Raw genomic sequence first — 23,441 nt, 5'->3', positions numbered from 1 at the left:
TAAAAAATAACCCTGAGGAAAATATTCAGCATTTTAAAAAATTCTTCTCCTATTATTCTTTTTTTTAATAGTTATTTCCCCAATACATTTTTTTTCTACTGTACAGCATGGTGACCCAGTTACACATACATGTACACATACATTCTATTTTCGCATATAATGGTCCCATAGTGGCTCAGACTGCAATAGAACTATTTGGAGATAGTAGAAGTCTTCCATTCATTCTTCCTGATTAATTTCTCACTGTAGAACCATTTCATGGAAACAGAAATGTTTTACCTAGCAATAAGCTTGCATACATATTAAAGAGAAAAACTCTTCCTCAAGAGTTAGGAAAATCTATATTTTGAGATTCTGTGTCATTTGAACAGATGAGGAGTGACTTATAAACTGGCACTATATGCCTTGACGCAATGAAATCCATCGCAATGCTACTAAAGAAGTAAAAGAGGGAAAGGAAAATTTAGTGCCCAATATTATCTAGAGAAACAAAGGTTCTGCTTATTATTATTTTGAGGATGGTATAATGTTGTGTGTGTTTATAAAATTGTTTCTATTTTCTGCATTTTGCAGTTATTGTTATCTGTTACATATTTTTAAATCAATTTTGATCCTAGATTTCTATTCAATACATAATTGAATCACCTTAATTCATGAACTTCTAAAAGGCAGTAAAATTACCCTTAGGAAGGAAAAATAATTGTTAGTAACAAAAAATAAATGAGACCAATGAATAAAACCGATGCTGGGTAAGTCATAGGCTAAGCTACATGGTTCATGGCAATGTTCTTATAAAAACCTGAATCCGGAGTAGAAGCCGCCTGTTAGCCTGCTCTAATTTCTTCTGCCTGTGTTCTAATTCTCGAGCTCTCTGTTGTTCTTTTTGTAGCCACTTGATGTACTCCACTGATGCTTTTAGAATGGTTCCTTTGTTCCAGCGCATATCACTGTAGAACGGAGAGATAACCTTTTCACAATTGTGCATGTCAGCAGAATTCATAAGAACTTACAAAATCTTTTACATTAATATGAAATAATGATTTACATGACTATTATTCACTCTTAGATATTATTGCTTCTGAATAGAAATTTTAATAGAATAGTTAAGAAGCCCTTATATAGTAAAATTAATCCCAGAATGAAAATAAGTGTCAAAAGAAAGTAATAAAGTGACTTTTTGTGGGAGAGCTAAATGCAATATCATGATTCTACCATTACAGTTTTTATATTTTTAGTGAAAATTGCTTTTATTATTAACTCCAAGATTAAAATCTATGTGTGGTATTTCTGCATTAATGAACTAGGAAATGTACATTACTGAGGACTTAAGCCTAAATTTTTAAAGATCATTTCAAATATACCAATCTTTTAACCTACTTTCTAATAAGGTTGCTTTTATGCTTCTAAGAAAAAAAAAATAAGGTCCTTCCTGAATGGTGATCCTGAGTGATTTTGAAACAAATCAGAGTTTGGCAACATCAATTTATGCAATAGAGCAAAATGTTCTAGAATCATTAGGCAAGTTTTTCTGCACAGAAAGCATCAACATTGTTTTTAAAAAGCTGGATACCTATTTTTAAATATGTTTATGATAATTAAATACAATTAAACATTGCTGATAATCTTCAGGCTGTAACACAGAAAAAATATTTTATTAAAACGTATTTTTAGACATGAGAAATGATATATCTGGAATTATAGATCAGGCTACTGATTTTAATGTCTAAAAACATGCACCAGTATATTTAATACTATTGGACATGTACATATGTATGGAGACAATGTGTACGGAGAATGAGGCCAAACTAGAAGTTAATCAGAGCTGCTGGGAAAATTTTGGATGAATTTTCAATTTAGAGTCATGAGGTTTCTTTCAATACAACAGAAAGTAAGCTCGTAGGGAAATTTTAAAAAGACATTACACTGCATGTATTTTTAGTTCATGTGATCTACATGGAATACATGGAACTTAACATGTATTTCTAAACTGCTCAGAGATTGGAAAATACAGATTATGAAAAATCTGACTGGCATATGCCTAATTGGAAGTTCAGGTTCAATGACAATTCTATTAGCTTTAACAAATTAAAGGAAGATGCATGTTTCTACCACAGGTGAAAATGTTTATTGGGTGAAAATGCTGGGATAAGCCACCTTCAACTAAAATACACCAAACCATGTCAGTGTCTGTCTCAAGGTTGAAAATGCTTTGTCAGTTGTTTGGACCATAACAGCTGTTGAGTTCATTTCACTCAGAGTGGTTTATCTAGAGGTGGGATAGATAAGGGGAAAAAAAGCCTACTACTGTCATTAAATCAAGAAAGTATCTGTGGATGAAAAGTGTAGTAAACTCCTGAATTAAAACTCTAAGCAGCAGCAGGAGGCTTATGGTTCTAATTTTGTTTCATTTCTTTTCATGAAGAGAAAAGAAGGTACAGGATGAAATGATTAACATTAGTCAGCTGTGAAGTTTAAGATACTGTTTATCAGGTCTAAAATAAACCTTCAAGGTGGTGGTGGAAACCACATATTTTCCTGTAATATCTACTTGATGTCATGTCACTGAAATTTTAAAAGTTTAGTCTATTTTAAAGTCATTTTAATAAATGCAGTTTTCTTCTTAAAATATTTCAAGTTTTCCAAATTTATTAAGTAGATGTTTGTCTCACTTCCAAGATAATTCAAACAACGAGGCATTAAAAAACATATATGAGAGTATTTTATAAGCACGAACACATACAAAGACATGCCTGAGGAGTGAATGTTGATAGTCGCTTTTCATTTTTTACAAAATAATTTTCTTTGAAGACCTTAAGGCCCTGGGGGAGTTAAAAACTTGAATGTATAGAAAGGTAAAGCAGGTAACTGAAAAATGTTAAGTTGGAGCAAGAGTCCTGCCAGGTTAACCTTTGGGAAATGCATAATCTGTTATCATCTTAAGAGTGCACATCCAGGTAAAAGCATTAAAAAAGAAAGAAAACCACCATGACAGGTCTGATTCCTCTTGCTTTGATCAACATTTTATAACTTCTGATTTAGAAGGTTTTGTTTGGTCTCATTTACTTCCTCAACTGCCATTCTTACACAAAAGCAGAAGAAAATTCTGATTGTAGAAGAAAACCAACTGTAATCAATTTTATACATTAAAAAGTAGAAAAAAATTGATAGCCACCAATAGAATAATTTATGCTCTGTTGGCATTTTTTATATTTACAATTATAATTTTTTGTAAATATGATCAATAAAAAGCACATATAAAATAGATCATTACCACACATCAGAAAAAAAGACTTCACTTTGTATTTGTTACTTTTGTTTGGTTTTATTTTTCACTAATGGTTAAGAGATTGTCATTCCCTGGTAGTTTGTTTTTCATTTTATTTTCTCAATCTATATATTTCAACTGTGGTTGTTTACTATTTTATTTCCTTCTAATCATACTATTTTACCTAGCAAAGAAGTAAATTTCTGGATGTTTTTGGTACACAAAAATGACAACTTTGCAGAATTTAAAATGCCTTCAGATATGAGCTTTCATTTTCTAAGCCAACCCTTGAGTTTATTCTAGTCATGAACTGGAAAGGTCCTGAGAGCCTTTTTACAACCAAAGCTTCAGAGTTCTTGCTATTCACCCAAGAGTATTGGTGTTAGAAGATGAATCCTAGATCTCCTCTCTCAGTTCAGTGCTATCAAATATGTGGCTTTCTCACTTTTTCAAATGCATCTGCAGTAAGAAATGTGTTTTCTATTGTGAACCAGTACACTCTTTGTACATAAAACTGCAACAAAGTTTTCCCGAAGTATTACTATCCTCCTTACAGATAATATGTAATGCTCTGATATTTTCAGTGCTTACATGCAACACAACACAATTAAAACAATAATTCCCCTTTCTGAGATCCACAAAGAAGAGAAAGCCAATTAAGAATGTTCACAATACAGTTTTCTCAATGTCCCTTTCTGATGTGTTTCTGAGATAAACTGATTTTCCATATTCTAGATCAGGTGTAGACAAACTATAGCCTGCAGCCTGTTTTTGTCAGTAAAGTTTCATTGTGTGCAGTCATGTTCATTCATATATGTATTGCCTGCTCTCATGCTACAATGGCAGAGTGAATAATTGCAACAAAGCCTAGCTCACAAAGCTTGAAATATTTACTATCTGGCCCTTTAGAGGAAAAGTTTACCATCTCTGTTCTAGACAATGAATTAGAACTAGAAAGGACTAACTAAACTAAAGCTTCTATAAAAATGTAGAGTAGTAATTTTCTCACACAATCTTTATAATTTTTATTATTTGATTTTATTTTTACAAAAACCTAACCATGTAATTAGTACTTTACAGGCATGGTGGCATTTAAGATGTTCAGTCAGGCTTCAGAGTCCAATCTTATCACCTCATGTGTTTTCTACATATAACCTGGCCCTGGCATGGTGGGCTAGTTCCACCGGTTACAAGAGAAGCTCTCTTAACTGATCTTTATCTAATCACTTTCAGGATTAATTTATGTTCTTAATCCCATTTGTGACACTCACTGACTGTTGTCAGAAAAAAATAGATAATAGAGGCCGCTAGGCTATCTTCAGAGACATCCAGGTACTTCTATTATCCATGTGGCGGCAGGGGCTTATTGACAAGCTATTAAGTGATTGCTTATTGTATTAATTATAGCGACAGTATAGTTAAATTATATGTGTGTTAACTAATGAAATATGAATGCAAAGGAAGAAAGAACATTTATAAAAGTAGCTACTTTTTAGGAAAAGTATTTTAAGACCTTTGGAAAAACTCAAGAAAAATATCAAGATAGGTTAGTAAAAAATATGATGTAACAAATTATGGTGAAAACATTTTAAAAAATGCATCTACACTTAGATTGCAGGCACTTAGGTTTTTGTTTTATCTTCAAGAAATTAAAATAGACTATACATTTTTGTTCAGTTTATGTAAGAATGAAAAATTGAAACATATATTCAAATAAAAAGTCCTTGGCCTTTCAAATGTTTGCTGAATAAATGTGCATTTATACTTTAAGTGTTAAAAAAAAAGTCCTATCTGGAAAATGGATGTTTTCTTCTGCTAATAGAAAGAGTCGCATACTTAGAGACTTCAAAAGATTTGAAAAATTATTTGGTAGAATCCACATCAAGATTGAGTTCTTCAGTGCTCTTTCTGTCATCCTACTCAAGATGCCTTCACTATGTGGTATGTCCATGAGAATAAATATGTTATTCCCTTCTACCACAAGTGATTATATTGCCCAAGTGAATTAGCACATTTGGATTTAGGAAAAGGGAACTTTCAAATTTCGCAAATATGGAGTTCCTGTCATGGCGCAGTGGAAACGAATCCAACTAGGAACCATGAGGTTGAGGGTTTGATCCCTGGCCTCGCTCAGTGGGTTAAGGATCCAGCATTGCCATGAGCTGTGTGTAGACTGCGGACACGGCTCAGATCTGGCATTGCTGTGGCTGTGGTGTAGGCTGGTGTCTACAGCTCTGATTCAACCCAAGCCTGGGAACTTCCATATGCCGCAGGTGCAGCCCTAAAAAGACACACAAAAAAATAAAATTTCACTAATATCACTTTATCAAACATCATCATTTCTGAATAATGCATAATTGTCAGTATTTGGATAGTCCAGTTCTCAGTTTGAGCAAAACATTTTTCCAGTTATTAGTGCTATGATATTTTCACGGTTTTTTTTTTGGTTTTTTTGTTTGTTTGTTTGTTTTGGTTTTTTTTGGTCTTTTTAGGTCCGAACCTGTGGCATATGAAAGTTCCGGGACTAGGGGTCAAATCAGACTAGCAGCTGCTGGCCAATGCCACAGCCACAGCAACACTAGACCCAAGACACATCTGCAAACTATGCCATAGCTTGCAGCAATGTTGGATCCTTAACCCACTGGGTGAGGCCAGGAATTGAACCCACATCCTCATGGACACCATGTTGGGTTCTTAACATGCTGAGCCAAAACAGGAACTCTGTTTTCATGGTTTTAGAGAAACGCTCAACATGCTAAACTGATACTTTAATTAATCAATTATTTCTTGAAATGTACAATTTCAAACTTTGTGTCTATATGACACCAAAACCCAGATGAAAATTTAATTATAATAACCAATTATTGCTTGGCATCAATCAGCATGCTTTTACAATTCCTTTTTTTTTTTTTCATGCATAGCTCCTGAATTTTGGAAACAATCACACTTTTATGTACACATAAACCTTAAATTGGAAGAATTATTATAATCACAAATTGAGTATATCAGTCAGTACCATGTAGTAGGCATATTTGATCCTACCACTAAAAATTTGAAATATTGGCGCTGTATAGAAAGATCTGCTAGGTACCGAGAAGAAGTAATTTACTTATTTCCCATAGGTCAAAAAGACAAGTGTAGTAACAAACTTGATGCTTAATAATGATCTGCCTTGAGTAGATATTTTAAAATGAGACCAGCAGTAGCCTTATTTTTATCATAAGCTGCTTAGTTTCATAGTCATTGGTTCTCCCCGCTTCCTCTTCCCTCCCACCTATTTTGGGGGTATTGAAACCCTAACATTATTTAGGGAAATGGTTGTTGAACTCACGGATCATTAGACTTTGGAATAAGAGTGCCAAGCTCCTTGATTCGGTAATTAATATTATATCTTCTTCTTCTTTCAACTATTAAAAAAGAAATATTATTGATTATTTTCATTAAGGCACAATCCACTTTTGGTCATTTGCAAACTTTCTTAATAAGCTTTTTAAAAATGAGCAAAAATTTTTCCGTTTAGTTTAAAGAGTGCTTCTCAATAATAAAAATTCAAATATATTTTATTCTAAAAATAAAAATAACAATATTAGAATCATGATTCTATTATTCACAATGATTTTAAAACACTTTCCCTTAAAAACATTTTTATCATTCTTTGAAATTCTATAGTACTTACTCATACTGAAATGTGTATATACTCTCTCCTCTCATATACTCCACTGAAAGGCAATAGAAAGTTTGGCACATAGTAGATGAGTATGCCCATGTAGACTATAACCTGTTTGAGGGCAGGGACTATTTCTTACTTCATTTTGTAGCCCCGTAGAGCTTAGCATGTAAGCGGTGCTAAACAAATGCATATTGATTGGACTACAAATACAGTTTTCTAATTCAACAACTTTCAATAATATATAGAGTGGTGATTCTTAAATTTGGTATGCATCAGACACAACTGGAGGGACTGTTAAAATAAATTTGTACCCTCCACCTAGAGATCCTAATTTTAGTAGGTCTGGGTTGGGACACAAGAATTTGCATATCTAAAAATTTCCCAGATGATGGTGCTCATGCTACTTATGTAGGAGAACTACTGATATAGATTTTTATTCAGAGACTGTTTTTTCTGTTTGCATTTTCATGCGTTCATTGCTTATGGAAATTTTGTGCATCCTGTAAATGTTCGACAAATATCAAATATACAAATAAGTAGAGTTTCTTAGATTGACCCTTATCTAAGAGCATCCTTATAGAGAACATATAGAGTAGTCTTGTAGTCTTATAATCTGCTCCATATTCACTGTATCAAGAACCACAACTTATGTATATTTTTTCAGTAGATAACATTACTAAAGCTTCTTAGGGAAATGAAGGGACTAAAAGGTCATGAACAAGAAGAACACTACATGTTAAAAATATTACACAATACATACTTTAAAAATAAGATCTGCTATGAAAACAAGGAAAGTCATGAAAGAATATCAATTGTCTTGGTGAACCTACTCTACAAAGCAATTTACCATGAATGAATTTGACCTTCGGAAATAATACATTAGGAATCTTCTGAAATTGATATAATTGATTCTTGGGAGAGTTTACTTTTCCTCTTTACCAATCCTATTTTTCCTTTGTATGTGATTCAAGAAACTGACAACACACACATACACATGCAAATGAAAAGAACATAAATGAAGCGGACAGAAATAATTTTATATTTTACAGTGAACATTTATTAATAATTCATACACACTCACTCCTATATTATAAAATAGACTTCTAAATATAAGATAAAGAGCAGCTATGAAGGAGGTTCACAGTTTTCTCTCAAAAAAAGGAGACTAGTTTAGTCTTATAATGTTTCTTCAAAATCTATTATTTAAATGAACCTTATGTAAAATATCAGAAATTCCAACTCTACTCTTCTTAGATTGTGCTCAGTAAAATTTTTAATGGCTAATTATGAGAAGTTTGATTCCTCAATGTTTTCATATCCAGAACTAGGTTGTTTGTAAAGGAGTCAGGTTTTAAGACATTACTAAATAATTTTATGCTGTATGTGATTTCATTCTCCACCAAGTTTTTGATATATTCACTCATCACTGTCCTTAGATTCAGGCAAGAAGTGCCTCTCTCCCAGACCCCATACTTAAGACAACCCCCTCTTTGCCATTTCTTACCATACCCATCCTCACAGAGCTAGGCAGACACAGGGCAAAGGGACTCCCCTTCTAAACTGCACCAGGAATACCTTCCCAAATGCCTTGAATCCACTTCTAGAGCTTGTGCAGGCTGCTTCCCAGGTGCATTCTCCTGAGGAAGGATCATGATACCAGGGAGCTTACACTCACCCTAGGCCCAAGATTTGTGCAAGGGGCAGAGATATGTATGGAACTTGAACAGAAAAGATGAGGAGTTGGTCCCCACTCACGTTTGAGGTCACTTTCAGCACAGGACCAAATAGGAGGGTAGAGAGAGAAGTGAGGTGGATGCTGACTAAGGGCTGGCATTGCCCCACCCTGACATTCGCACTCAGAATTCCTAGGATCTGAGAATTTTAATTTCACACCTGGCCTTCCAATCTTTAGGAAGAATGGAGTATACTTAATTTGCTTTACTAGCTTGAGTTATAACTTTTAAGTGTTTAGACACCTGGTTAAGAGGGACTTTATTTGTCCTCTAGCCATGATTTTCACATGTCAGAGGTTGTCCTGGATTCATACTTAAAATGTGATATTTACTTTTGCATAACATTGATATCTCCAAAAAGTAAGATCACTTAGTAATGAAATCCATATTAGGAAACAATTTGATAATGGATGTACCAGGCACCTATTATACTTTACATAAAATGACCTGTTTTTTAAAGTGCGAACATAGAGGAAAGAAGAAAGGAGCAAGGAAGGTAATAACTAGCAGGTTTAATACTAAGAGAGAAGATTGTAGTTCCCTGACATATTAATTCCTCTCACCAACAACTAGCTCAGCCTACTCAGGATCTACTTGTCTCATAAACTGGACCAACACTTATTTGCCCTGCCATTAAGTGATCAGGATCAAATCATTTCCCTCTCCATGACTACCCTGAGGACTGTTATAACCACATGTCAGCCCTCTCCTCAGTCATATAGTCAGCCTACTCTGTGACTGGGTTGGTGCTTTATAAGCAGATACATGTAGGTTTCACAAGTACATGTAGAATCAATTTCAACTAACCACATGTAGGGAAATTCCTGGATTGTTTTAGAGGTTTAAAGGGTGTTGTTCATTTGTTTGTTTGTTTTATGCCTACACCTGTGGCATATGGAAGTTCTCGGGCCAGGGACTGAATCCAGGCTGAAGCTTTAACCCACATTGCTGGTGCAGCAATGCCAGATCTTTTAACCCACTGCACTGGGCCAGGGATCAAACCAGAATCTCCACAGTGACCTGGGATGCTGCAGTTGGATTCTTAATCCATTGCACCACAGGGGGAACTCCTAAAGTTTTTATGTTTATTCTATTATATTCTTTTCTCATTTTTTGATTTGGCTCTCTGAACAAAAAGGCTTCACATGCAGTTAATTAGTCAAGCTTGCGTGAGACAGTTAAGCACTTGAGATATGACAAAGTTTCTAAAGCTCACCTTGCCCCTAAACAACTTCCTTTGACTGCATTTATCCATTTCTTGTGACCCATTATAGGAATCAAACTGATACCCTTTAAAGCAGCATAGGCCTCTTTTTTTTTTGCAATAACAGCCATGGAATTCAGAAGTACAACACAAGCAATACTTATAGATAACTCATCATTAGGAAGAGAGGAGCAGAATAACACAGAAAGAGAAGAACCAAGAGTTATATTTCTTGCTATTTAAATGGTGTACATTTTCTAAAGGCACTTTTATCTTTTAAACCTTGGAGTCAATGAGTCACTACAGAGTTCAAACGTAATCTGAGGCACTCATCTCCATCACATGTGGTCTTTTTAAAGAGGGAGAGAATAATCAGGGTGAGAACTTGAGATGTTTCACTTCATAAAAATGTATAGCTTTTCTGAGAGTTAACATTGTTTAAATTTCCCAAAATAGCTCTACTAGTAAGCATGTACAATAAATTTTGATGATAAGACCTCAAAATATTTACAGAATATCAATCAAATATCACACATTTTAACGCTGTTTTCTTTTTGCATTATTTAATTTTGTTTAGAAAAAAGGAAAATATACTCACTGAGATTGTGGTTGTCCTTTTTTTGTCTTTCTTTTGCCAAAGCTCGAGTATCAGTTTCTGATCAAAAGGAAGATAATTGAAACAGAATTTATTTCTACCTTACAATCCTTCCAGTCAACATAATTCAGAAATACTAGGTGAAAATACAATAGCCAAGACATGGAAACAACCTAAATGTCCATCAACAGATGATTGGAATAAGAATATGTGGTAAATATACACAATGGAATACTACTCAGCCATAAAAAAGAACAAAATAATGCCATTGCAGAAACATGGATGGAATTAGAGATTCTCATACTAAGTGGAGTAAGTCAGAAAGAGAAAGACAAATACCATATGATATGACTTATATCTGGAATCTGATATATGGCGCAAATGAACTTTTCCACAGAGAAGAAAATCATGGACATGGAGAACAAACTTGTTGTTGCCCAGAGAAAAGGAGAGGGAGTGGGAGGGACTGGGAATTTGCAGTTAATAGATGCAAACTATTGCATTTGGAATGGATAAGCAATGGGATCCTGCTGTATATCCCTGGGAACTGTCTGGTCACTTGTGATGGAGCATGATAATGTGAGAAAAAAGAATGTATACATGTATGTGTGACTGGGTCACCTCACTGTGCAGTAGAAAATTGACAGAACACTGTAAATCAGCTATAATAGAAAAAAGAAATACTAGGTGAAAATAAAATATTACTTTTTCCAAATTATATAATACATTTTTTCTTTTGCAAATATTTTGAAACTTGGAATAGAATAATCTAGTAAGAGGCAGTAGCAAAACCTATGCGCTTTGAGTAGTAAAACCTGGATTTGTATTCTGGCCCTTCATTTAACAGCGTTGTGGTCCATTACCTTAGTTCTCTGTGTCTCAGGCTTCTCATCTATAAAACTGGTATAATATAATACTTACCTGGTAATCATTGTGCTGTTTAAAAGAGGTAAAGGCGTAACTAATATTAAACTGCTTAATCATTTTTTTCTCAGAATTTTAAGTTTATTCAAAATTATTCCAATCTAAATGTTTATAATTTACATTTTAAATAAATAATTATTATTTCTATATCCCAAGAATTGAGACTAACTACATTTCTTAGATATTCCTATTGAACAGCTCCATACTTGCAGTAAACAGCACTTTGTGTGCTATGTAGTTGTGAGCATTTGTGAGAGTCAGCCTACAACTTGGCCAACAATGATTCTCACTCATATTCATACCTTTTGTAGCTCCTTTCCACACTGAGTAGAAACCAATAGAATAATTGTGGAAATTATTAGTGTAGCTTCCAAGACTAGGTCAGTTCATAAGAGACATTTTAAGTTTCCATTTTGGTGCCATCATGAATTGTCATGCCATGAGGATACTTCAGCAGCCTTACGGAAAAGTCTACATGGTAAAGAAACAAGGCCACTTGCCAACAATCAGCACTGACTTGCAAGACCTATGAGTGAACCTCCTTGAGAGCACATCCTCCACTCCATCAAGTGGCAATTGGCTGTATCTCTAACCAACATCTTGACTTCAACCTTATGGGAAACTCTGAGCCAGAACCAATTTTATAAGCCACCCCTAGATTTTTGAACCATAGGGATTGTATCAGATAATAAATTTTTATTATTTCAAGCTGTTAAGTTTGGGATAATTTGTTACACAGAAATATATAATTAATACAGTGCTCTTTGATTTATTCCAGTTTTTAAAATTGAAATATAGAAATATGTTTAAATTTGTTTATTTAAGACTGTATTCATTGATTTTATTCTAAAAAACTTGAATGAATAGATATTTTTGAGTTATTGGGTAGATTCCAAGAATGGACCATATTGCATTTCTTTAAAATACTGATATTAACCATATAAAAATATTTAAACATCAGTGTTTGAGCTCCAAACTAAAAACTTGCTACAGAAATTTCAATTGAATTCTATTTTATTCTTATGGAGAAACTAACACTGGACTTATAAGTCAGGCAACCTTTATATTTATCTATTTCTGCCCCTAATCATCTGTATAACGTTGGGAAAATAACTCCTCTGACTCTTGATTCCCTCATCTACATATTGGAGGAAATTGATGGTGCCCTTATAATTCCTTTGAGTTCTGGAAATTTTGAAATTTACTATTGAAAAGTGAGGGTTTTTTACTCACTTAAGAAAGTTAAATGTGAATCTATCAAATACATTAAACAAGCTAAAAAAAGGAAAATCTAATTTTCCATAATCTATTAATCTGTGATTTTGAAACCATGGTGATAAATTATAACTATCCAATATCAAAATGAAACTGTTAAGTGAAGAACTTAGTCAATAAACAATTTACTTAACCTCTTCACCTTCAGTAGAAGTGTACCCATCTCACATGACTAAATAATCTATATAAAGCCCAATATATGTAAAACTGACCTAAAGTTAGCATTCAATAAATGTAAGTTATTACTAAAAAAAAATAGAGATTATATGTATATTTGCCCAATTCCTAAAATAATTAATTCAGGTGAACTGCAAGTTATATTAATGTGTTCCTTGGTTGTCACGGAGGAAAAAAAAAGGTATTTACTCACTAAATGTTTCCTATTTTAATTTTTTAAAAGCATTATTCTTTAATTGTTATTTCCCCAATACAATCTTTTTCTACTGCACAGCATGGTGACCCAGTTACACAAATATATATACATTCTATTTTCTCCCATTATCATATCCCATTACAAGTGACTAGACATAGTTTCCTATTTTAAACTATTTTGATAATATTTTAAAAATTCTATTTAGCTTGGAAATATATGTCACTCATGTCTTATGTAGTTTATTTTTTAAAGGGATAAATCCATAAAAACAACATTACCTGTAATTTCTCTTTTCATTGGTAGACTACTTGGACAAGAAGCACTTGTAAGGCCCATGTTAACAGGTGAAATTCCCTGCTCACCACTATATACATCCAAAATACTTCCAGATAGCTTTAGAGGAAAAAGGAAGAAGAGATCAATAAAATATTCAGTGGATAATGATATATTTAGTTGTATATTTTAAATTTGTTACTTTACTAATAATAATTTGTAATGAATAGCATTCCAATTTTAAACAAAAGTGAGTATATATTAACATGGTAAAATCATTATAGGATGGTTGTGGATAAAATATGTTGAAAAAAGGCTATTTGTATTTAAGCAAAAGGAAAAATTAGTTTACTCATGAAGAAAAATTTTGATCAATGTTTACAAGGTTATAGAAGTTTCATCTAGCACATTACTTGGTTATAATTGAATAAGATTAAAATATCATTCTAGACAAAAATCAATATACATATTAACAAAGCTTTAAAGTTCATTGCCTAACATAAATTAAGTATAATGGTTGAACATTTTGGAAGTCTTCTTAACACTATCAGTGCTACCAGCAGCTCACAGTCAAGAAGTGTTTTACACTGTTAATTATGTGAGAAGCTTTCTTTCCTTCCTGGAAGGCATACTTTTTCTCATTGTACACTTAATGTTCTAGATCATTATAAATATCCTAGCTGGTAACCAAAAGTAGTCTAAAACTGCTTTTGCCTCTAGTGGATATAGGGTATATCTAATTATAGCAACACTGCAATTCTTAAAGAGCTTATTACGGACACTTTTTCTGAAAGCTGAGATGCTTTATACACAATTCAAAACTATACCAGTTTGTTTTTAAAATGTGCTTATTGATTTAATCTCCTGACAACAATAAATTTAAATAATATTCATAACTTAATTTTCACTACTCCAGAACAAGATACATTTGAAATATAAGATTTGAACACTTAAAGTATTTCCATTCTAAGTATCTTTAATTCACTTCTGGGAAGTCAACCAAGAACTGAATAAGCAGTATCTTTTTTTCTTTCCCTAAGAACTAGAAACAATACAAGTAATCAAACGAAGCTGTAGCCAGATTACTATGGAGACTCTAACTCCTTATTCCTACTTTTTATAAAACTCCAATTAAAACTGAGGGAAATTTTTTAATACTTATAAAATCAACTGGAAATAAATGTAAAAAAAGAACATATGAGGACTAGAAGTTCCCGTCGTGGCTCAGTGGTTAACGAATCCGACTAGGAACCATGAGGTTGCGGGTTCGATCCCTGGCCTTGCTCAGTGGGTTAAGGATCTGGCGTTGCTGTGAGCTGCGGTGTAGGTTGCAGATGTGGCTCAGCTCTCACGTTGCTGTGGCTCTGACATAGGCCGGCAGCTATAGTTCTGATTAGACCCCTAGCCTGGGAATCTCCATATGCAGCAGGAGTGGCCCAAGAAATGGCAAAAAAAAAAAAAAAAAAAAAAAAAAGAACTTATGAGGACCAAAATTAGTCACTGACATAATAATCTACTAAAATATATAATTAATATTATATATTTCTGAAGGGAAAAAACTTTGAAAATATAATGGAAATCAGGCTAATATCTAAGTGTATGTGCATATCAATAAGGACATTATAGACTGCATATGGTATTCCGATGTATGTTCTCATATATTGGTTATTTTCATTACTCTATTACGACTCATCTTTATTTTATGTAAATTCATTGTTTTAAAATGTATTGTTGCTTCCTGGGTCTTAAAGGGGAGCTACTTAAATGGCATATTTATTCTTTCTCAATTTCCTCAGCTGAAAATTAGCAACAGGGACAAAGTTGGTCAAATTGAATAGATGATGAGTATTAATATCAGAATGATACAATTAGGAAGAAATCCTAAAAGTAGAAGGTTCCCTAATATGTGATTAGATTCATAAAATTTAAGTATCCAAGATCTATTTTGAAAGTCCTAATGGTTATAAGCAAAGGTATCACCAACCTGAATTGTACATTTCCACTACGCCTTTAAGAAACATAATGGATGTGCAGAACAATGAGACAAGGAGTTAGAGAGAAGGAAAGGGGAACTAGGAAATGTGCACTTTTCTCAGAAGAACTTATATTCAGATGGATTTCAATGCAGCTGTGGCAAATAGCAGAAGTGTTTAAGAAGAAAAGGAGCCATATTACGTATGCACTACAACAATAAAGTGATAGTTTCCAAACTAGCGCATTTCACTGGGTCCATATTACCTGGTCAGACTATACCCAATGCATTTTTCCTTAGATATGGGGCTGGAATTTTGATAATGAATCTAATCCTGCTTAACTGTGGGTGTATTACATACCTGACCTTGATTATTGTCTAATTTATGCCTGGAAGCACAATGATTAATATCCTATTTAATTTTATGCTGTAGGTACTACTCTATTTCATGTAAATGGCTAATCGCTTTTTGAATATCATTAGACAACTGGTTTCAATTTCAAAGTATGTAATACATTTCATGTAATCTAAAGAGCCTTTTCTCCATTAAAAGGTATAAGAATACAATGTTAGTGAAAATTTAAAGATTGCGTACACATTGGGAAAGGCTTACAAAGCAAAATTATATCTACTTTTGTCAAAGGCATAAGTTACTTAGATATTAAAGTCTAAGTCTTGGCTTTATTTTACAGGGTAATAGGCAACAGACAGATGTTTTATGAAGAAATATTTGTTATTCTGGTTAAAAATAGATTACTTTTTCAGAAAAGCAAAATGACATAACAATAGAAACAAACGTTATTATTAGAAACAAACTCACAAATTTCAAAAACGTCTAAGAAAGATTTTTTTTTTTTTAATTTTCATGGCCATACCCATGGTATATGGAAATTTCTGATCCAGGGATTGAATCTAAGTTGCAGCTGTGGCAATACCAGATCTCTTAACCCAGTGCACTGGGTAGGAGATTGAACCTGCACCTCCACAGGTACTCAGGCCCCTGCAGTTGGATACAGTGCCATGGCGGGAATTCCTAATAAAGAATTTGATATAAAATATTTCCAACAAAGTAGAACATACTCCTCACAACAATTCTTCTGCCCAGTAGAAAAAAGTGAACTCTTGATCTGAAAAGTTGCTCTGAAGTGAGAGAAGTGATTGACAGTTGTTCCTGGTGTCTAAGATTCTCTACCCTATACTTTATTCACAATTACCTACTAAGATCATAGAGACTAAAATGGACTGGGAACTGGCCTTCCCACACATACTTTACCTTTCACAGTAGCCAATACTGAATAAAAAAAATGAGTTCACATGTCAAAATATCAAAACATTTGAGGGAAATGACTTTTAAAAGTTAAACAACATGGAGTGTTAGAAATAACATCAAAAGAAAAATTTTATAAATAAAAAGTAAAAGACAACATGAAACTAAGTTTTAAAAATTAATGTAAATTAATGTAGATTCTAAAATAAAGGAAGATATTTGTAATAATTTATACCATAAAATAAGAATAAGGAATCATAAAAATGGCTGAAGTGATCAAACAGAAATAGGAAACATGAAAATACAATACTTAAAAAAAGAAAACTATAAAATGGAAAAATAGCATAATGGATACACTGAGAAATAAATAAAGAAATTAGTTAATTTTAAATCCAAATTAAATTAATCCCTCAGGAAGATGAAGAAAAGGACCAGGAAATAAAACATATGAAAGAAAATCTAATCAGTATGGCAAATACAATTATTAAAACTAAAATACAAATAGGCATTAGGAGTCTCAGGGAGAGAGAGAAATAAAATTGGAAGGAAGGAAATATTTAAAGACATACTAGAGATGAATTTCTTAGAATTAACACTAGACAAAGGACTAAAGTCTTTTATCTCATTTTATTTTATTATTGTTTTATTTTGAGTTAAAAATCAAAGGTCCTATAGAATACTGAAGAAGAAAGATAGGAAAAACTCAAGTTAAATTTAAGAATATGCAAGAGTTCTCTTGTGGTTCAGTGAGTTAAGGATCTGGCATTGTCACTACAGTGCCTCAGATTGCTGGTATGGTCCAGGTTCAATCCATAGCCCAGGAACTCTGCATCCTGCAGGTGGGTGAAGAAGAAAGAAGAAAAAGAAGCAGCAATGATAAAGAGAAAAAATATAAAAGCCTAAAGAAAAAAAGAAAAGATTATGTTAAAGGAATGAGAAACTTATTAACATAAAATTTTTCAATAGCAAAATGGATGAAAGAAAAAAGTAAATCAGTACTTTTTAATTGGTTAAAGAAAAGAACTTAAGACACAGAGTCTTATATCTGGCCCAAATAAATCCACATATGAGGCCATGACAAAAATTTTTCTTAGAGGTAAAAAAATGCTTATAGACAAACATGGAAAACAGTTTTGGATAGAGTAAATATAAACAAATAAATAAATAAATATGATATATAAGTAAAAGCCATCAAATATCTTGGTAGAGTGGTTGTAGGCTAAAAAAGGAAGAGGGGAACAAAGATTGAAACTAAAATAAAAGATATAACCAGGCAAAAGATCTGAATAGACATTTCTACAAAGAAGACATACAGATGGCCAACAAACACATGGAGAAATGCTCAACATCACTGATTATTAGAGAAATGCAAATCAAAACTGCTATGAGGGACCACCTCATACCAGTCAGAATGGCCTGCATTAATAAGTCCACAAATAGCAAATGCTGGAGAGGGTGTGGAGAAAAGGGAACCCTCCTACACTGCTGGTGACAATGTAAATTGGTAGAACCACTATGGAAAACAGTATGGAGGTACCTTAGAAAACTAAATATAGAACTACCATATGACCCAGCAATCCCACTCTTGGGCATATATCCAGACAAAGTGTACCTTGAAAAAGACACATGCACCCATATGTTCACTGCAGCACTATTTACAATAGCCAAGACATGGAATCAACCTAAATGTCCATTGACAGATGAATGGATTTAGGAGATGTGGTATCTATACACAATGGAATACTACTCAGCCACAAAAAAGAACAAAATAATGCCATTTGCAACACCCTGGATGGAACTAAAGACTCTCATACTAAGTGAAATAAGTCAGAAAGAGAAAGACAAATACCACGTGATATCACTTATATCTGGAATCTAATATATGGCACAGATGAACCTTTCCACAGAAAAGAAAATCATGGACTTGGAGAATATACTTGTGGTTGTCAAGGGGGAAGGGGAGGGAGTGGGATGGATTTGGAATTTGGGGTTAATAGATGCAAACTATTGCCTTTGGAATGGGTAAGCAATGAGATTCTGCTGTATAGCACTGGGAACTATGTCTAGTCACTTATGATAGAGCACGATAATGTGAGAAAAAAGAATGTATACGTGTATGTGTGTCTGGGTTACCTTGCTGTACAGTAGAAAATTGACAGAACACTGTAAACCAGCAATAATGGAAAAAAATAAATATAATTAAAAATAAAATATTTTTAAAAACACATAACCAGAGTTCCTATTGTGGCTCAGTGGGTCACGAACATGACATAGTGTCTATGAGAATGCAGTTTTGATCCCTGCCTTCACTCAGTGAGTTGAGGATCTGGCATTGTCCCAAGCTGCAGCACAGGTCATTGATGTGGCTCAAATCCAGCATTGCTGTGACTGTGGCCTAGGATGGAAGCTGTAGCTCCGATTTAACACCTAGCGCAAGAACTTCCATATGCCACAGGTAAAGTTTTAATAAGAAAAAAATATATGTAACCATATAACAGTATTAAAATTAGATAATATCATTATGATTGGGTTGGAGTATAAGGAAATGGCTGTTAAAGTGGTAATTTAAAAAAGTACTAAAAATTATTAAAATACATGACATATTATCATAAAAAAAATAAAATGAGAGAAACAGGTGAAAATATATTAATCCAAATAATCAATGTAAATAAGTCAAACTTCTCAGCTAAAAGGTTGATAATTTGGGTAAAAAAACAATATTTAGATCTATGTAGCTTATAGGAGACACAGCAACTTAGTAAAGGGACACACAAGGTTGAAAGTTAAAGGATGGGAAAAGATATGTCCAGCAAATTATAACCATAGGAAAACTGATGTACCTATATTAATATCAGAGAAAATAGGCTTTAAAATTAGAAAAATATATTAAGGATGGAGATAGTCATTATATAATAAAAATTATTCAATTCTCCAAAAAGGCACAGCAATTATGAGCATGCATGTTCATAAAATAAATTTTGATAAAATAATCTCAAAATATGTGAAACAAAATGTTTTGAACTACAAAGAGAAATTAACAAATCCAATGTGGAAGGAGATTTCAATGCATTTCTCCCTGTTTCTGAAAAGTTAAATAGAGAAATATACTCAGTAATGTTACATATTTGAACAATAAAAGAAAAATCTTGGACTAATAGACATGTCAAGAGTTCTACATCTAAACATTAGAGAATGCACATTTTTCTCAAATACATATGGAATTATATTTAAATACTGACTACTCAGTCAAATAATGGGCAGAAGACCTAAATAGACATTTCTTTGGAGAAGATAGACAGATAACCAATAGGCACATGAAAAAATGCTCAACCTCACTAATTAAAACTACAATGAGTATTACCTCACACCAGTCAGAATGATGATCATTAATAAGTCTACAAATAACAAATACTGTAGTAGGTGTGGAGCAAAGGGTACCCTCCTACACTGTTAGTGGGAATGTAAATTGATAAAACCACTATGGAAAAAAAGTATGATGGTTCCTCAGAAAATTAAATATAGAATTACCATATGAACCAGAAATAGACTCCTGGGCATCTATCCAGACAAAGCTTTCATTCAAAAATATATGTGCACTTCTACGTTTATCACAGCACTGTCCAGAGTAGTCAAGACATGGAAACAACCTAAATGTCCACTGACAGATGAATGGATTAAGAAGATGTGGTATATAAACACAATGGACTACTACTCAGCCATAAAAAAGAACAAAATAATGTCATTTGCAGTAACATGGATGCAAGTAAAGATTTTCATACTAAGTGAAATGTCAGAAAGAGAAAAACAAATACCATATGATATCACTTATATGTGGCTTCTAAGATACGGCACAAGTGAACCTAAATACAAAACATAAGTTCTTATTGTGGTGAAGCAAGTTAAGAACCCAACTAGTATCCATGAGGATGTGGATTCAATCTCTGACCTCACTAATTGGGTTAAGGATCCAGTGTTGCTGCAAGCTGCTGAGATGAAGCTCAGATCTGGTGTTGCTGTGGCTGTGGAATAGGCCGGCAGCTGCAGCTCCAATTCGACCCCTAGCCTGGAACTTCCATATGCTGCAGATGTGGCCCTAAAAAGTGAAACAATCCCCCCAAAACAGAAATAGACTCACAGACATAAAGAAAAGATTTGTAGATGCCAATGGGGTGAGGGAAGGGAATGATATGGAACCAGAGTTTGAGGTTGGGTAGATGCAAACTATTACATTTAGAATAGATAAGCAATGAGGTCCTACTGTATAGTACAGGGGACTATATCCATTCTCTTGGGATAGAACATGATGGAAGATAATATGAGAAAATAGTGTGATATATATACATGTATTTATATTTGTGTGTGTGTATATATATATATGGGTCACTTTACTGTACAGAATAAATTGGCACTATATTATAAATCAATTATACTTTAACAAAAAAATAAATAAATATTTTTTACAAAGCCAAACTTCAAAATAAAATTTCATACATTTCATAGAGTCCTTGACTTCCTAAATATTTAGAAATTTTTAAATGACTCAGCAGTAAAGTTGCAGTATACAAAATCAACATACAAAGTAAGTTGCATTTTTACACACTAACAATGAACAATCTGAAAAGGATATTAAGAAATTAATTTCATTTACAGTAACATGAAAAAGCATAAAATACTTAAGAATAAATTTACCCAAGGAGAAAAAGACTTAGTGAAAACTAAAAAATAGTAAAGAAATTAAAGCGGACATAAATAAATGGAAAGATATCCCATATTTTTTGATGAGAAGACAATATTGTTAAGGTGACAATACTACTCAGTACTTTACAGATTCAATTCAATCCTTATTAAAATCCTAACAGTGGTTTTGGCAGAAATAGAAAAATCCGTAATAAAATTTATATGGAATTTCAAGGGACCCTGAGTAGCAAAAACAATCTTGAAAAAGAATGAAGTTTGAGCACTCATATTTCCATATTTTGAAACTTACTACAAAGCACACAATAATCAAAACAATATGGTACTGACATAAAGACAATCATATGGTGAGGGAAGACAGCCCAGAAATTATTCCTCAAATATTTGGTCAAATGATTTTTGACAAGAGTGCCAAGACCATTCAGTGGGGAAAGGACAGTTTTTTCAACAAGTGATCTTGAATAAATTATATAGCCATATGTAAAAGATGAAGTTGGACTCATTTTAAAATATAAGCAAAAATTACTCAAAATGGATCAAAGGCATAAACATAAGAAATAAAGCTATAACATTCCTAGAAGAAAACATAAGAGAAAATCTTCATGATATTGGGTTTGGTAATGATTTTTTTTAAGGGGGGGCTGGGCCCATGGCATGTGGAAGTTCTTGGTCAAGGGTTCAAACAGTGTGAGATGCAACACATGGCATTGGTGATGATTTTGTAAGTGATATTAAAATCACAGGCAATCACAAAATTAAAAAAGGTAAATTAGACTTCATCAAAATTTAAAACTTTTGTACAACAAAGGACACTATCAACAGTAAAAGGACAAGTCACAAAATAGGAGACATTACTGCATATCAAATATCTGCTAAGAAATTAATATCTAGCCTACATAAACTCCTTGACTCAACAAAAACAACAAAAACGATCCAATTTTTAAAAATGGGCAAAGAACTTGAATAGATATTTCTCCAAAAAAGATATACAAATTGTCAATAAGGACATTAAAAGATACTCAACACCACTGGTCATTAGGGAAATAAGCAAAACCACCTTGTTTCACCACTTCACACTCATTAAGATGACTATTATCACAAGAAAGGAAAATTAGTGTTGACAAGGATGTGGAGAAAATGTTACTCTTGTGTACTGCTGTTGAGAATGCGAAATGGTGAAGACTGTGAAAAATAGCACAATAATTCTCAAAAGCTAAACATAAAGTTAGCACATGACCAGCAATTCATATCTCTAGGTATATACCAGTAAGAATGGAAAACATAATTGCAAACCACTGTTCATAGAAACAGTAAATAGAAAAACAGCACGAGTTCCCATTGTGGGGCAATGGAAATGAATTCAACTAGGAACCATGATGTTGCACGTTAGATCTCTGCCTTTCTCAGTGGGTTAAGGATCCAGCATTGCCATGAGCTGTGGTATAGGTCACAGCTGCAGCTTGGATCTGATGTTGCTGTGGCTGTGGCATAGGCCGGCAGCTGTAGCTCTGATTGGACCCCTAGCCCAGGAACCTCCATATGTCACAGGTGCAGCCATAAAAAGCAACAAAAATAAAAGAGCAGAAATAACGCAAATATCCAACAGTGGATGAATGGATAAAATGCATTTATACTTATAGTGGAATATTACTTAGCCAAGAAAGAGAATGAAGTACATGTTACAACACATATAAATCTTGACAACATCATGCTAGGTGAAAAGATGCTAGGCCAGATAGTAAAGGACAAATATTGTATAATTCTACTGACACAAGTTACCTTGAATTTATATGAATAAATGAATAGAAAGGAGAATGGAAGTAACTAAGGGCTGGAAGTAGGGGAAAATGGAAAGTTTGTTGTTGTTGTTGTTGTTGTTGTTGTTGTTTTGTCTTTTTGCCTTTTCTAGGGCCGCTCTGGTGGCATATGGAGGTTCCCAGGCTAGGGGTCGAATCAGAGCTGTAACCACCAGCCTACACCAGAGCCACAGCAATGTGGGATCCGAGCCGTGTCTGCAACCTACACCACAGCTCACAGCAACGCCGGATCCTTAACCCACTGAGCAAGGCCAGGGATCAAACCCGCAACCTCATGGTTCCTAGTCAGATTCGTTAACCACTGCGCCACAACGGGAACTCCGGAAAGTTATTGTTTAATGGGTACAGATCTCTATTTGAAAGATGAAAAGCTCTGGA

The 23,441-nt window shown here is 33.5% G+C and overlaps 1 protein-coding gene across 14 annotated transcripts in view; it reads right to left on the bottom strand.

Annotated features, from left to right (window-relative positions):
• Window positions 1-23,441, bottom strand: part of TFEC (transcription factor EC) — a 631,163-nt gene that overhangs the window by 4,036 nt on the left and 603,686 nt on the right. For all 14 annotated transcript variants that reach the window (XM_085006038.1, XM_085006034.1, XM_085006036.1 and 11 more), the window contains 4 exons: window positions 13,318-13,432; window positions 10,471-10,527; window positions 6,597-6,672; window positions 800-947 (listed from right to left, as the gene is read on the bottom strand). In XM_085006038.1, coding sequence (XP_084862164.1) covers window positions 800-947; window positions 6,597-6,672; window positions 10,471-10,527; window positions 13,318-13,432 — 396 coding nt within the window. The remainder of the gene's footprint in view (window positions 1-799; window positions 948-6,596; window positions 6,673-10,470; window positions 10,528-13,317; window positions 13,433-23,441) is intronic.

Source organism: Sus scrofa, chromosome 18 (assembly GCF_054392235.1).
Source record: "Sus scrofa isolate SSC_HxYL_T2T_F1_AM1 chromosome 18, Sscrofa_HxYL_maternal_Yorkshire_Landrace_v2.0, whole genome shotgun sequence".
In the NCBI taxonomy this organism is placed as follows: Eukaryota; Metazoa; Chordata; class Mammalia; order Artiodactyla; family Suidae; genus Sus; species Sus scrofa.
The sequence above is the reverse complement of the archived record's forward strand: the minus strand, read 5'-3'. Positions and strand labels throughout refer to the sequence as shown.